The sequence below is a fragment of the Vanellus vanellus genome, assembly GCF_965231255.1.
Source record: "Vanellus vanellus genome assembly, chromosome: 1".
In the NCBI taxonomy this organism is placed as follows: domain Eukaryota; kingdom Metazoa; phylum Chordata; class Aves; order Charadriiformes; family Charadriidae; genus Vanellus; species Vanellus vanellus.
In genome coordinates this window covers 104,305,787-104,322,313 of record NC_138905.1, presented here as the reverse complement: position 1 = coordinate 104,322,313, position 16,527 = coordinate 104,305,787, and the positions used below count along the sequence as shown (strand labels likewise).

The window sequence follows — 16,527 nt, the reverse complement described above, 5'->3', positions numbered from 1 at the left end:
CACTCTGGGCAGTGGATGTTTTTGCAGTACAGTCCCCATTTACTGTACACCCCCACACGAGTGCCTTTATTTACGTAAGCTACAAACGCTGCCTGCGGTCACGATGTAGCCCCCGCCGAGGACGGGGTGGGGGAGTGGGTCTCCACACGCAGCTCGTTGAGTAGGGGAGGGACAACGCCGCCACTAAGCCGCCGCGGGAACTACAGCTACCATCAAGCGCCGCCATCTTTGTGTGGGGCTGGTGGCGACCGCCATCTTTGGTCGGGGCTTCACCCCTCGCCGGCGCCTGGCGCATGCGCGGGCCGGTGCCGGCGGCGGCGACAATGGGGCGGGCGGTGCTGGTCCTGTGGGCTCTGGTGGTGGTGGCCGTGTGGCCGGTGGAACCCGCCGCGGCAGGTAAGTGGCTCATCGGGGGGTCCTTCGCGTCGTCTGACCGTAAGGGTGTTTGCTGGGGGTTGACGGGACGGGACGGGGCGGGACGCGGCTTCGCGGCCGGCGGGGGGTCCGGGCGGGAGCCTCTGAGGGCGCTCGCCGCCGCCGCCGCCGCCGCCGCCGCCGCCGCCGCCGCCGCCGCCCCGGCTGGGTTGCACCGGTAGCTTAATGGCTTCGTTCCTTTGCCTTCCCCCCCCTTCCCACCCCCCCACCCCCCCCCCCCCCCGTTTTAGATGCCAAGTGGGAAAGAATAACGGACCAAATTGAGAAAGCTGTGGAAGGCTACGAGCCGTGTGTGAAGGAGAATTGCAGCTGCCACCGAAGGTGAGAGGCTAGTATGGTTTCCTTTTGACTGCACACAGGCCTCTGGCCGTGAGGGAGAATACTTTTGCCAGCACCGATGGATGGGAGTTAGCTGTAGAATATCTGGGCTCTAAAGTGTCACGTCTGTCTAAAGTGTCACATCTGCTGCCATCATAGGTCATGGTGCTTCTTGCAAGAGAGAGGTTGTTAATTATTAGGAAGTTATTATTTTCGTTTGGACACAAGAGGAAAATTTTTAACAGTCAGAACAAGCATTTGGAATAATCTCCCCAGGGAAGTGGTGGATTCCCCATCATTGAACACTTTCAAGATTCACTGGACAGGGTGCTGGGCCTTCTTGTCTAATCCGTGCTTTTGCCAAGAAAGCTTGGACCAGATTATCCTCAAGGCCCCTTCCAACCTGGTATTCTATGATTAATGGCACTGTGTGAAACAGGTTGCTCTCTGTAGTTCTAACAGAGAGTGTGTCCACCTGCAAACTGGTCACTCTCCTTGTTGTCCTTTGTGATTGAACAACAGACAGTATGCAAGTGTTTCATATATGATCACACAACAAACCCATATGCTGTTTGTGATATTTCTGTGTTAATAATCCACTTCTACTTTCTCTCTCAGTGCAGTGTTGCTCACAAGTCATTCTGTATGTGCAAAATATTTTAAAATAGCTAGATTAAGAAAGGTTGTTACAGAACACAGATTCATTTGGTGTGATAGTGTGTTGTACTTTGCTCACTCCCTGGGCTTGGAGAGGGCTTCCAATGGAGGGGAGGTAGAATTGGAGGAGTGTTCTTTCTAGACAGTTTAGCTCATTACTTGTGAGAATTGGAGTGGCAGCGGGTATATAACTACTTGATTTTCACATAACTAAAATATGATCCAAGAAGAGCTCATTCAGGAAGACACAGGTCCTGTTTATTTTTTTTTTAAACTATGGAGCATTATGCAAAATGCCAGCACTCTGCCTAATCTTCCTACAGTGATCTAGTGCAGAGAGCTAGAGGCTTATAGGCGGATGCAAGACCACTGTAGGCAGTACAAGTGTAGACACAGCCAAACCAAACTTCCCTTCTGGTCCCACTGGTAGAGCATGACTTCGGCATGGAGAATATTACAGGTGTGTAGGTCATCACTGTTATGTGGGTAGGGACTGTAGGACTGTTTTTTTCTGATCTCTTTAAGCAGTATTTTTATTTAAAGGGGAAGAGGCAATACAGGGAACAGTCCAAATATCCTTTTGTCCTTAGGATTTGGATTCTAAATGCAGAAACAGAGATGCCCAACTTTAAGCCTCCTGTTTTAAAAACACCAGATGTGCTCATTCATTTTGGGGGTGAGATGGGTGCTATGTCAGCTTTTAATATCAGTTGAGTCATATTGGCCAACTGTTTATATGCTCTGGAGTATTTGATCTTCATCGCTCTTGAAATATTGATGAGGAAAAGTCTCTTCTAGTTTAGCCTACCAGTCTTTTTCTTCAGTTCCAATTCGGATACAGCCCTAAGACATCTCCTGATCTTTAAACATACACTCCACCGTCTGCTGCCCACCTTTGGGAAGAGCACCTTCCCAAGTGGTTACAACCTCCAAACCTGCTTCAGAATATGGTAGACAATAGTAACATGAGGTTACAGTTACTGTGCTTCTCCAAACCTAGTTTTCAATACAGCAGAAGTTCATTTAAGGGTTGTTAAGGAGCACTGCTATAGTGATGGGCATTACAAAGCAATCCAGGAAGATAATACAGCATGTACACTGTGTGACACTTAAGAAACTCAAATCATTTTGACAGCTGATTTGGAGGTCTGTAAATATGCCGCAGAATGCTGAAAGCTAGTACTTTTCCCCATATAACATATTCATTCTACTTGTGTATAGTCTTCTGTGACTCGATGGCCAAGGACTGAAGGTCCTAACTTACTCGTTACTACCTTTCAATTGTCACTTAGGTTGCAATGACATGGATGTGCCATAAAACTGCAGCTTTCTTCCTGTTCTCAAGCTCACTACACTTGTGTCCCTTCCAGACTGTATATCCTGTGGTCAGCCCATCATTTCAGTGGCAATTCTTTATGTAGTTTAATAATTTTCCACCTGATTACAAAATAGCAGAGTCCTGGAGGTTGGAGGGGACCTCTTGAGATCATGAAGTCCAACACCTCTGCTCAAGCAGGGTTGCCAGAACTATGTCCAGCTGGGTTTTGAATATGTCAAAGAACAGACATAGAGACTCCGCCACTGCTCTAGGCAGCCTGTGCCAGTGTTTGACCACCTTCACAGCAGGATTACCCCTACAGTGTTGTATTAAATCAAGGCATTGATGCAGTGTCTACCAAAAAGTGGGGAGGACGTCTCCGTGGCTGTTAAATCTGACAGTGTTAACTGCTCCGAGCGGGTAGATCTGAGGACCTTTGGACTAAATTAATATAAACTGTATCCTCCCTCTGTGTTTTCTTATATATGTTAGGTTTATGTTTTCATACTGTATTCCTGGAGCTCACTGGTGATGTGCAGATGTCACAGAACACATGCTGCATAGGCCTCTCCTCTGGGGCTGGCTTTCACTGCGCACACAGCATTATTTGGTGATGCTGCTCCTTGTGACTAGATTCTTGCCTTCTTTTTTTAATGTCTAAATTGCATGACATTGCTTGAGGAATTTGGTCTCGGTGTGGCCCATCATTCCTGAAAGGCCAGAGCACAAGCTTTGCAACTCAAAGGTGAAGTGAGCTGAAGGCTTTTACCCATTACTTGCCAGGATTTGTAATGTGCTTTCTGGGAGAGTGCCTAGAGCTGTCCATGTTGATTTAGCCACAGAGTCCTGCCTGGGGCTTTCTGTTTGGGCAAACAGCACACAGATAGCCAAAGAGTCAAGCTCGGACCTTTGAGTCTCTGAGTAACAGCTCTTCCAAGTGACGTAAATTAAATTCTCCATTATGCCACAGGGAGCACACCTCCTGGAAGCTACACGGAGCTTGTTTTAGCTAGAAGTCTGTTCTGTGTATTGCAGTAATTTAATGCACAGTATCCTCCCTATTGTACATAATAATGGCTGATTGTTTTGTTTCAGTGTTTGGAAGCAGGACCTGGCTCCTTTTCTAGGTGGCATTTCCAAGGAGATTATATCGGATGTGGTGAGCCGGAAGCTCGGGACACATTACCAAATCATTAAGAACAAATTGTACCGTGAGCAGGACTGCTTGTTCCCTGCAAGGTAAGAGCTGTGCAGAAGATCTCGTTTCCCTAGCTGGGATACAGGAGTACTTCCTAATCTGCCAAGTTGAAAATCACTGAGCACAATGATACTTCAGAGGTCTGAATTCCTTATCAGAGCAGGAGCCTAGAAAATTAGGTTTGAGGCTTAAATGTAGCAAGCGGTAAGTATCATTGTTGCACTTCAGTGTACAAAGGGCTGGTTGGTTGTGGGATCCCAGAGAAAGCTGCAGGTCAGGCCAGATATAACAGGATGGGTTGTTTCATTGGTGTCTGTGCTGCATTGTGGCTTAGTGCTGCATTGTGGCTTAGGGACTGCTGTAGGCAGTTCCCAGCCTGCATCGTGGTGTGGCTCAGGCTCACAATCTCTTCTGCTCCTGCACGGAGAGGAAGGCCTGCAAGAGACTGCAGGTTTCTGCCTTTTCCTTATAGATCTTTGCCATATGTCATTTCTCCACAGATGCAGTGGAGTTGAGCACTTCCTTCTGGGGATCATCAACCGCCTCCCTGACATGGAAATGGTGATCAATGTGCGAGACTACCCTCAGGTCCCCAAGTGGATGAAACCTATTATCCCAGTCTTCTCCTTCAGTAAGGTGTGTGCACCTTTAAAAGCTGAGCATTTTTGAGACATGCATGTCTTCCTTTCTCTTGGGAATGTATTTTTGAGGATGGTTCTCCACAGTTTTTCTGTGTGTTAAAATTCCTTTCTCTTTTTTGCTCTTTATGTTTCCTTTCACTTCCAGTTTTCTGGCAGACAGACTTGCAGATTTATTCAATAGAACAGTTTTTCCCCTCATTGGCTCCTCTTCCAGGTCAAAAAATGTACCTCTGCCACAGTGGAATGATGCACAGCTGGATGGGATATGTGCCAGCATCGCTGTCATTTGCTACAATGCCTCTGTTAAAATTGTAACCATAGTTTATCAGCGTTATTAAGGATTCTTGATCATCAGTCAGCTGTCATACAGTTAATCTCATTTAATATGAATATTTTAGTCCTCTTTTTTGGTACTACAGATATGCGTTTCTTATCTTCTCTTCTGTAATATTGCTGTCTCCTCTGAACCCTTTTCCCCTGGATTCCCTTTTCCATCTGCAAACATGTATGCACATGCAGAGGTGCGCAAACACGTAGAGACATTCGCTCTCTGCTTCTCTGTTCCCAGACTCGAGAGCCCTCCCGTATATTTTCCTACTTCTCCCATTGCTAAACCTGACTGTAGCATAGTGTCTCATCCTTTCCAACAAAATATCATTACACCTCAAGCTTCAGCTAATCTTGCTTTGCCTTAGTGTATATCCAATATGCCTAATTCCTGCACCCTTGCTACCTTACTCTGATCACGATCCTGTCCTTGGCTGGAGCCCAGCAGACAGTAAGACGCAAAAAGTAGCAATATACCATTTGCTGTTGCTACTTCAGGCCCTATTCTGTCTCTGCTAACTTCTAGCATCTTACTCTGAACCTGAGTCTTCAGCTTGTGCAGTTTGAACAATAATATGATCCATAACTATTGCCTAGTCCCCAGTCATCCTAAAGCTCGCTTTAGAATTTCAGTACAGCACTGCAAGCGCTGTCATTCAAGAACCATGTTTGCTGCCAGATGTAGTAGTAAAGCTGTCTGTCTTGCCCCTTGACCATTGCACAGCCTTAACTCTAGCCAGCAAAAACTCTAGCCACAAATTGATGCAGAGCAGGTTGCAGGAGTTTAATCTTTGCAGCCGTACTCATCATCTTGCCCCTGGGTGCCTCACAGGATCCTATGAGAAACTGAGTTCTCCAGTCACCGTTGTCCAATATCTCAGCTGTAACCTCAGTCCTATCCTTAGGTGAAACCCAGTGACCCAGGCACAGCTCACATTTAACCAGCCAGTGTTAGGAAGGCTCCAGGATGCTGGTCCAGGGTGCTTTCTGAGGCTGAAAGCATAAGGGATTGCAGGATTGTCCTATTCTGCATCTCAGAAGGCTGACCTAAGGGTGGTGGTGGAGCTGTCATGGTTTGTTATCAATGCCTGTTTATAGTAAGACTGAGAAGGAGCAGATCATAGAAGCACAAGCTTATTTAAGTTGGAAGGGATCTCAGGAGGTCGCCCAGTCCAGTACCTCGCTCAGAGCAGGACCAACTAGATCAGGGTACTCTAGGCTGTGTTCTGTGCAGTTCTGAGCATCCCCAAGAACAGGGTGTTCACAGCCAGCATTTGACCTCCCTCAGAATGAAGACACGTTTCCCAATATCTAATTGGAATTTGCCTTCTTGCAATCAAAGCCTGTTGCCTCTCATTCTGCCTCTGCGCTTCTGAAAAGAGTCTGCCTCCATATTCTCTGAACTCTCCTGTTAGGTAGTAGAAGACAGCATTTAGATTCCCCCAAGCCTCTTCTTCCCATGCATGAAGAAACCCATTTTTTAGCCCCTGTTTATATGTCATGTGCACCAACCTCCTAACTACCTTGGTGGCCTTGGACTCTCTCCAGTATCTCCAGCTGGCAGATGGATAATTGTATAGCAAGTTTATTACTAGTGCAAGGAGGTGGCCTATAGTCTGGTTTTATGAAAGGATTTGGTCTTACTTAAGTGCTGGTCTTCCCTCTGATTAAGTGGGGATTTAAGCATCCAAATAGGAGTGAGGAACTGAAATTCTTACATGACCTGGATATTTGTTACAGTGAATTGTTAAGTGATCTCTGGGAAGGCTGGGATGAACTGAAGTGTTGGAAACCTAAATATCAAAGTGTCTGTAAGTGTTTCTATCTCTGAGGAGGTAATAATGCATCTTAACTTACAATCAGTAGAAAACATTTGTAGAGACACAGAGGCACAAGTTTTTAGAAAGGTAAGTGGAGCTCAGGTCTTCTGCTATTTACAAATCAGCTATACCATGGATCTCTCTTTTTTTTTTTTTTTTTTTTTTTTTTTTAACACGAAAGTCCCATGTTGTCGTGCAGCAAGACAGCCTTTTTTAAATCACTGAAACATTTCAATATTGGGTTGTCTTCATATGAACCTCAGCAACGCTGTGGTGACCGCAGACCTCTCGTGGCTGCTTATGCAACAGTAATGGAGAAAGCTGACAGAGCTCCCTGAAGGGGCATTCATTACTGGCAGGCTCAGTTAGTAAACTGAAGTAGATACTACTCTTATTCTTACATTGCTCTCCTTTTTCTTAAGACACCTGAATACAATGATATCATGTATCCTGCCTGGACATTTTGGGAAGGAGGACCAGCTGTTTGGCCAATTTACCCAACAGGTCTAGGGCGCTGGGACCTCATGAGAGAAGACCTCAGAAGGTATGTTTTGGAAATGGGTATGTAGAGGGGGGGAGGTTTAATGGCAGATAAACTCACAGTAAAAGCCATCAAGCACTAGGCAGCACTAGGGAAACGTCGAAGTCTAAGACCATAAGTTTGTTGGCCTGTGATCTGTCCTGGTACCTCTCATTAACTACATACAGCCTAACTGATGTATCGGAGTTCTCCATGGAAACCTTAGATGATGTAACTAGAAGTTATAATTAGCTTCTGTTTCCAGCACTTTAGTAAGGAATGCAGAGGACAAAGTATGCACATTCTTCTTGCTGTCAGGGTCAGATAACTATCATTTTTGCTAGGATAGGGTTTGTCAATAAAGCAGCAGTTATCTTTTGCCTGCGGAAATCTCCCTTGACACATGGAAATATTTTCCTTTGTTTCCAACTACTTCTCTAAGAGTGGTGTTTTTTTCACTGCGGGGATGATCCAGGATGTTTGTATAAGCTTCTGGAAGGGTAAAGGAAAGCCTTCTTTAGATCTGCTTTTACTTGAGTATTTTGCAATAGAGGAACCTGGAATCGTTCCCAAGAATCAAGAGCCATTACTGGGCTGAGAGTGAGGCAGAAGACATTTCTGACTGGGAATCTTTCTTTTGGCAGAATCTTTGACTATTAGCAGAATAAGGGGCTGTTTCCCATGGAGAGTGACAAACAAAGTATGCAACAGTGAGTGAACATGGAAACATAACAAGAAAAAAAACAAACACCTTGATGTCAATCACTTGACATCAGAATGCAGTTGAATGTTTCCCTCTTCAAAATCTGAAGATCTTTGGGACTAATCGTAGCAGGAGCCTAATATGATATAACATAATGAAGGTCCAAAGCGTTTACTTATCCTGGCTTTCCCAGTGAACCCCACTTGTGTCAATGGATTACATGCAGATGCAAAGCTTGACATGCGCAGATCACTTTTGGGATCAGTACCTACATGTCAAGCCAGGTGCAACAAAAAAGTACAACAAAGAGTTCCCCAGAGGGAGGCAGGTGACTGCACTGGCACAAACAAAACATCTGAACAGCTATTTTGAAGGACTCACTTAGATTTAAAATGGAAGTTATTTGGGAAAACAATGAAACTTTGTGCTTTAAATACAAAAAAAAACAGGAGGAAGGCTTTTTTGTTGCTGTTGTCTGTTTTTTGTTCTTTTGTTTTTTTAAGGGGAAATGACAGTGATTAGAAACTCTAGGTATTTTGCACTGTCCGTGTTTGGTGAAGTACAGAAAGAAAGCAACAATGCAAAAAGTGGATTCAAATTTTAGGTAAATTTTAATACTCTTCAAGGTTTTCTGAGGGAGTTGTATGCAATTCATTGTTTTGACTGAAAGTTATTCTGAAAAGTAGCCTATATCACGTTGCTTTAAACACAATATTCACAGGAAAACCTGTTTCATTGGACCTGGCTGAGAGTTTTTTCTACTATAATGAAGAAAGTGATTTCCATCAAAAATGAAGAATAATAGAAAGAGATCATGCTGTGAAAACTCATGAGAGCGCTGTTCATGGTTTTATTAAATCATTTATTGCCATGTATAAACAATATTTTCAGATCTGCAGAAAGATGGCCATGGATGAAAAAAATCTCTAAAGGATATTTCCGAGGATCCAGGTGAGCATATTTTCCTATAGTAGGAAATTCTGCCAACATATGCTGTGACCAGCTGTCTGTATGCAGAAATGTCTACATCTCCAAGACCTAAACAAGTGTAACCCAGAAGGTATTTTTTAAAAGTAAGGAAAGCGAGATATTTTGTACAGCAACATTTCACTATTAGTGATTCTCCATAAGAATTGCCATTTGCAACTAGTTTATTATAGTAAGTATAATATTGGAAACAGAAGTTGTGATGGATTTGCTATGTTAGTTCTTAAGAAGTAAAACTGTCACAGTAGGAACCAGCATGTTTTCTTCTGTGAGGGGATCTGCAGGTGCATGATACAAATGTAAAGATTTTATATTAATGTGTGTGCTTCTTCTCAATGTGAATACTTTATTCAGTATGCAAGTGCTTGACAGTGAATCAAGTATTTTTGGATTAAGTTACTTGATTGGTGGGGGATAAGAGAGTAGATCATTTTTGCCCTTTCTTCAGTGACAGTTTGAAAACAGTGTTATCCCCTACTCCTTTTTGTTCCCCAACACTTTGTTCCTCCTCCATCCCCAACAGGGATGGATATGGTATCTTACTAGGTAGGCTCAGGAGATGATGGAGGAGTGAGTCTCGGGGATCTCATAACCTTGTTTATCAGTAGTGTTTTAAATCAGCGTCAGGGAATCAAGTGCTGAAGATGCTTAGCATCTTTAGCATCTCTTAGCTCTCTCTGACTTAGAAGGCAGTTAAATATTTGGTGCCCATCAAGATAAGGCCTGAAGGAAACAACATCTCTGCTGATTTGTTCTGGGAATTGCTTAAATAATACTATTAAATATTTAGTAAGTGAAATAAAGAAATAGAGCCTCAGATCATTTCGATACACATTAATGTTCTCTTTTGCCAATATGCCCTTAGACAGAAATACACTGTATGATAGGCACTTAATAATCTTTTTGGGGTTCACATGGAGGTCAGCCTCATAAAGAGGTAGGGTCTTGAGTCCTGTAGTTTGTTAGCTGTGTTGAGTCAGGTGGATTGGCAATGACTAATAGCATTTCTTTTTCAGAACGAGCCCTGAGAGAGATCCCCTCATTCTGCTGTCCCGAGAAAACCCAGAACTTGTTGATGCTGAGTACACTAAAAACCAGGCTTGGAAGTCTGAGAAGGTGTGTGGGTGTTGTCTTGTCTCCTGAGTGTGAAGGCCAGAAAGAGTAGCGTTGCAAGATGGCTTTGATGATTGAGAAGCGTCTTGTTGGAGAGTTGTGGGTTATCCTCTGGAGTGGGGGAGGCTTTTAGTTTCCTTGATGGTCACATCTGACAGATGAAAGGAAGGATCCTTGAGAGCCTGGCAGGCCAAACGTTTTTCTTCCATCTACACTTTTTGTTCAAGGAAACCAACACACATAAGAAAACTAACCCATGCCAATCCCCTTCTCTTCCATTACTACAAAAGCAGCCAACTCCTTCCCTTCTAGCCCTGAGCTGCCTGTGTGGTGTTGTCAGTCTTTTTTAAACCTTTTTCTGTCATCTCTGTTGCTTGGTCTTGTTCTTGGTAACCTTCTGATAACTGTTGCTGATAACTTTTTAGTTCCATACTTAGTTTACAGTCCAGGTCTCTCCAGACAGTCTTGGCTAATCCAGTTACACTTGGCTTCACATAGTCTGTTGTCCCAAGCTGTTTTCCACTCTGTAGCTGCCAACTAAACATTATCATTTAATGTGTTTGTGCTGGCATTTGCTTACAGGCAATGTGTAATTTACAGAACTTTTTTTCTTGTTTGAAGGGCTGCTTATTATTATTTTTCTTGTTGAAGGGCTGCTTATTATCTTCATAATAATTCAAAAAGCCCACCAGAGAAGATTTTTCTCAGAAGTGGGAATGGAAGGTTTTGAGACTTCAGCTTTATTTCTGACTGAGAAGGAAAACAAATATGAGATTGCCGTATAAAACTTCCTGATTTTTTTTTTTTTTTAATTCTCTTTATTTTAAGGACACCTTAGGGAAGCCTCCTGCAAAGGAAATTCCACTGGTTGATCACTGCAAATACAAGTAAGAGTTTTGATTAGTAAAGCTGTTAAAGGGCTGTGGGTTATTTCTTTCCTTGCATGGTGCAAGGTCTCATTTTATTTTAAGACCTGACTCCAGCAGCCAGCTCCATGCAGACAGAAAAGCTTGAGAACAAGCATAAGGCAGTTGAAAATTTGAGAGCTTAGCATGGCCTCTTTCAGTGTCAGCTTTCCCCTGTCATGTCAGGAGAAACAAAGTGCCTTAGGGAAAGTAAAGGTCTTAGATCACTAATAAACATATAGATTGAAAATTTTATTTTTTTAATCAAAAAGGCCTTCTATCATTTTTTCTTTATATTCCTGTACCAAGCTGTGTGTTCAAAATTATTTTTTCAGTGCTACAGTGATACCGTTACTGTCTTCAAAGACATACGGAACTAAGGAATCATGTCCTTATATGCGTACTGGGGCAAGTGTTGCCATTGGATTTATATAGTAAAAGAGAGAAGCTGAAATATGGTTAAGCAGATACAGTATTGATTCATACTTTGTATGTAGTTTGGGAGAATGTGGTTTTGATTTACAAAGGATTTTATTTTTTAACTACTTTAGGGAGGGTATTTTTGTGTAATATTATTCTGGGTTTCTGTGTAAAAATTATAAACTCGGTAGTGTGTACGCCCTTGCACGTCTGATGTTTTGCGTTTTGTTTTGCTTTAAAATTACCTAGTTATGATTCTACCAGCTAGAATCTACTGATATGAGAACTCAGTCGTTTGGCTGGATCTGTGTTTTTGTGCAAATGTGATTGACTTGTCTCATTTTGTATTTCACTGAACTGTTGCCCAGATTTCTCCCTTCTGTTCCACATAGACTTCCCAACTCCTCATGCCTCCCAAGCCCCTCATATTGAATGGTCTGAGACGTTCTCACATGCTTTTGTCATAGCCCAGTTTGGTAGGGTCAACATGAACTTCTCACTGCTTCCTTCAGTGTAGGTGCTACGGCAGGCTGTCTGAGAGCAGCCATCAGTGACGTGGCTGATGTCATGGATGGTGAGAGCTGTGTCTGGAATTGGACAGAGACATTTCCTCGCTTCCAGACTACTGTTCTTGTTACATCTCTACATGTACTTGTTCAGTTCCTAATATGATGAGCTCCTCATCCCTAACTTGAACTCCTAGGTAATGACAAAGAATGCAAAATAATTTCGGATTTACTCCTTGTCGCTTACTGCTGAACTAAGTTTAGCTATAATTCCCATCTCAGCCTGAATATATATAATATATAATCCCCATCTCACCCAAAATAGATTCATTAAAGGAAGAACTCCCTTCCCCCAGCCCAAAATGTTCAAAGATAGTTATATGTACTGAGGGGTTTTACCCACAGGAAAAACAGCTTTCCATGTAATGGGAGAAATGTGGGTTTAAAAAGCAAGTAAGCAAACAAACATCCCTCTGAGATACAGTTTGCTAAGAGAAATCCTCCCCCAGTCAAGTCCGCTTTCCTAACTTGGCAGAAAATAGTAAAAACAAAATTGTGGATTCTTTGTTATCTGCAAAGTCCATCTGTTGTGTGCTAGCCTGTTTAACCTCCTAGGGTTGCATTCCCAAGTTAATATGAAACAATTAGATTCAGATTAAAGCAGAATCCCAGAGAAAAAAAAAAAACAAACAACAACCAAAACCTCAACTGAGATAGGTGTGGCAAAGTGGAACAATGAATAAAAAAAGCTCACTGCAAGACAACAGAGAATTGGGAAAAAGCTCCTCATGGTAACAGTCTGAAGTGAAGAGTCACAGGATCTGCATCCATGTTGTGACCTTCTGTGCCTTGTTGGCAGTTGTCCGTGGTTTGTCGTGGTCAGGTAAAGCAGCACGCCGTGATTTTCAACCTCAGTTTTGACAGGCAGCAGAAGCTCACTTAGGTCACCTTTACTGTGAGGAGCTTCAGATAAATGTCTTCCCCGTGTTTCAGCAGCAGGTGCTTGGCTTGATGTGAGGGAGACCTCCCCAGCTGCTACCCATGAGGGAGGGCTGGCTGCTACTCCAAGCCCCATTTCTTAGTGTATTTCCTCACACAATGCCAGGTGTAATCAGGTCCCTCTCTTTGCTTCTCGTTTTAAAGGTATCTGTTTAATTTCCGAGGAGTGGCTGCAAGTTTCCGGTTGAAACACCTTTTCTTATGTGGTTCGCTCGTCTTTCATGTTGGAGAAGAGTGGCTGGAGTTCTTCTACCCCCAGCTGAAGCCTTGGGTCCACTACATCCCAGTCCAATCAGACCTCTCCGATGTCAGGTGTGAGACCTCGATTGTGCTCAGCGGAGCATTGCATGCCATGGAAAAAACACTGCTGTGTTTGGGAGGGCAGTTTGGTTTGTATTGTGCTAAGAAGTGCCTCTGCTCCTAGGCATCAGACAAATGCTGGTGGAGGTCGTGTTCTTTCCTCTTTATTACTGTCCCCAAAGAATACTTTGCTCTTATTACTTAGTCCAGTTTCACTGGGATATGGAGGTCTGTCACTCTCACTGAAAGCAGCAGGCATTAGGCACTTAAATTTGCAGCACAGATGAGGGGAAGAGGAATGTATTGATGGGCAAAAAAAGTGTTAGCTCCCAGATTTCAGCATGCCGTCCAGAACCAATATGGAACCACTGAGAATGGCAGGTTTATTCTGTGCTCTGAAATGAGGAGCACTTGTCTCTTGCTCAGTTGTAGATCCTTAATCTCATCCTCCAAAATACTTTAGCTAAGGGACAATGTTCTCCATTGAATTAGTTGTTTCATAGCAGGTTTTTTTCTTCATTTTAGGGAGCTGTTGCAATTTGTAAAGGAAAATGATGCCATAGCACAAGAAATTGCGGATAGGTAAGTTGTGTGTCCTTTCTGGCTATCAGGCACTCTTCTTCCAAAGCATTTTCTTATGCAGCTTTTGAAGGGGTTACCTATCAAAGACAACCTAGTATTAATAGGGTGCGATACAACTGGTCTTCTGCAATAACAGCAGGAGGGTTGGGGAACTTGTACCAAGCTGGGGGAACTGGAGAACAAGATTATATGCTCAGGTCTGGTTCAGATGTGACCCATGTCAGGAACCCCACTGAAAGCTATCAGAAGTTGGGAGCTTTCATCTCGGTATGAGGTGAGTTGACCCCTGGGAACTGTGTCTGCGTTACATATCCAGGCTGGCAGCGCCTGGCTTCTGAAGCAGCATGCGTCGGTGCTGCTCAGGCTGTATCTGATGTGAAATCTGATATTTATTATCCCAGATAACAAATACCATCTTGAGGATAACAAAAGCACTGTAACTGTCAGAGCTGTGAGCGTGAATGAAAATTGTGAAATTAAAATAAATGGTACAGAGCGGTGCATGTTGTTTCTCATTTGAAACACGGAAGAGTGAAAGTTGATATACATATAAAACAAAACCAAAGACTCTTGTAGGAACTGGAAATTGGTTCTGACTGTGCCTTGTGTGTCTCTAGGGGACGCCAATTCATCACCGAGCACTTGCAGATGGAGGATGTCTCTTGCTACTGGGAGCATCTGCTGTCTGAATATTCCCAAGCCTTGACTTACAAAGTGAAAAGGAGGAAGAGCTACAGCGAGATCACTTCTGAATGGCTGAAAACAGAACTGTAGAGACTTCTCTGTTTTTTCTCTTCAGCTCAAACTGATCTCTGTGGAAATCTGAAGATCAGTGTATCTTCTTTCTTGTTCTCTCAGACTTCTTATCCTTTACGCTAGAACTACGGACACCAGCGATAGGCCAACTTTGAAATTGTTCCCATACGGTGGGACTGTTGCCATAAGAACATTCAGTAGATTGTTGGATTATGGCTATTTAATGAGGTGGTTATGCTCGTGTCTGGAAGAGGGTTGTTAGCATTTGGGACTTAGTACCTGTCTCGGAATGATCCTAAATCCCATTCAGTCAATGAGAAGACTTACTGTTAATGTTACTGGACTTTTTACCAAGTCCCCTGTACTCGTGGGCAAGGTACACAGACTGTCAGCTACACTCAGCTGAGAGATACACGCCCCTTTTTTTTGGCAAACATTCAGTGTTTTCTCACCTGTGTGACAGCACTTGGGATATTAGGTGTTCCCTGACAGAAGCAGGTACTGGGATTTGGGGTAACCTTTCTAGATAGCTTAGACCTTAGTTTTCTGATGTTTATGTCAGTTTTTTGAAGAGGTTGATGGTAAGGCCTTGATGTGCCACTAAAAGGACAAATGATCCTCGCACAGTTAAACTACCTACCTCATTGGGGAGACGTCGGTGATGATGATGTTGCCGTAGTGAGTAGCAGACAGCCAAGCAGTTGGCAACCAAGATAAAGTCGGTTCATCCTCCAACAGATGAGCTGGGTGCCCACACAGCCTCACAGAATTGGGCCCCTGTTAACAAGCTGTCCCTGCTCAGATGGCCAGACATCCTTAATAACCCAGAGAAAGTATACGCAGAGGTAGAGTCAGGTCTTCTTTTTTCCAGATGTTCACAGATTTTCTGCTCTGATCCCCTTCTGTAATCTTTCTAGAGTTGTTTTTTTTGTTGGGGTTTGTGTTTTTTTTTTTTTTGAGGCTGTTTTTTTTGAGAGCCTTTTTTGAGGCTCTGCTCACTTCAGTATTTGCTTTTCTTTCCCACTGCTGTTACACTCCTTTTCTCATCTCTTTCAGTCTGGCTGAGGGAATGTCTTCAGCCACACAGCGGCAGCTACTCCTCACGTTGCTTGTTTTGAGTTCAATCACAGGGTGCTTGCCCCTCACTGTATTTATGCCCACTATGGGCTGCTCGGCCCAGAGGGAGTGCAATTTCCAAAATGCTCTAAGGCCCCTGAGTCGAGAGAGTCCTGGTTGGAAGCAGCATCTTCCTGGGCAGGAGGTCAGAAGAGCGTGAGGGCAGCAGCACAGGACCCCAGGGGGGCTGCTGCTTGCCAGGGGAGCACCCTTGATTGTAAAGTGTCCTCAAGGCATAGGAAGCAGCACACTAATGGCAGAGAATGATAGCAACAGCTCCTGGTCTCCTCTGCGGTCAAGTTTGGACCAGAGAACAAGAAAACACTATGAGGAGCAATACTGCTAAGTCCACCTCCACAGGCGTGTGTGTGGGTGCCAGGCACGGCTGCAGGAATGTGGCTGCCAGAGTTCTTCCAGCCTGCAAAGGAAGGGAAGCCAGGTGTTAAAATAGCCCGGTTCCTGGGGAAAAGAACTGTGCATGAGTGGGTTTTCTGATTTTTGTATTTTTAGTCAATGGGGAGACAGCACTCTGAGAAACTGAAACAGCTGTGTATAGTATTTTTAAACCGTTTTTAATGAAGTGCTTTTGGAATAAAACAAACAAAAATGCCGTTCTGTTGGATGCCTCGTTGGTTAGAAATGTAATAAAAGACCTGGATGGCCCTCAGCTCTTTGGTAAAGATGGCAAAGTCCATCTTTTCTGGGTTTGATCTGGCACAGAGATATTTAGGGCGTCTCCGCTTCCAGTCTTGAGTGGGGGTGCCTGGTGACTTCCTCCGGTCAATGGCCTGCCTGGACCAGGGGCCTTTCCCTCCGCCCGAGACCCTTTCCTCCTCTCCCAGAACCGGCCCTGACCCGCTGCTCTCACCGGAGCAGACCAGTTACACACACATAGCCCCCGCCCCG

The 16,527-nt window shown here is 43.9% G+C and overlaps 1 protein-coding gene across 1 annotated transcript; it reads left to right on the top strand.

The window, feature by feature from the left end:
• Positions 1-323: 323 nt before the first annotated feature.
• POGLUT1 (protein O-glucosyltransferase 1) lies at positions 324-16,231 on the top strand (the record flags this gene model as incomplete). The annotated part of the gene is made up of 11 exons (XM_082498725.1): positions 324-396; positions 666-756; positions 3,824-3,967; positions 4,427-4,562; positions 7,137-7,258; positions 8,829-8,888; positions 9,941-10,040; positions 10,866-10,924; positions 13,012-13,179; positions 13,693-13,749; positions 14,367-16,231. The coding sequence occupies 11 exons, from the start codon at positions 324-326 to the stop codon at positions 14,521-14,523; spliced, it is 1,167 nt and encodes a 388-aa protein (XP_082354851.1). The 3' UTR covers positions 14,524-16,231.
• Between the last annotated feature and the right edge of the window lie 296 nt (positions 16,232-16,527).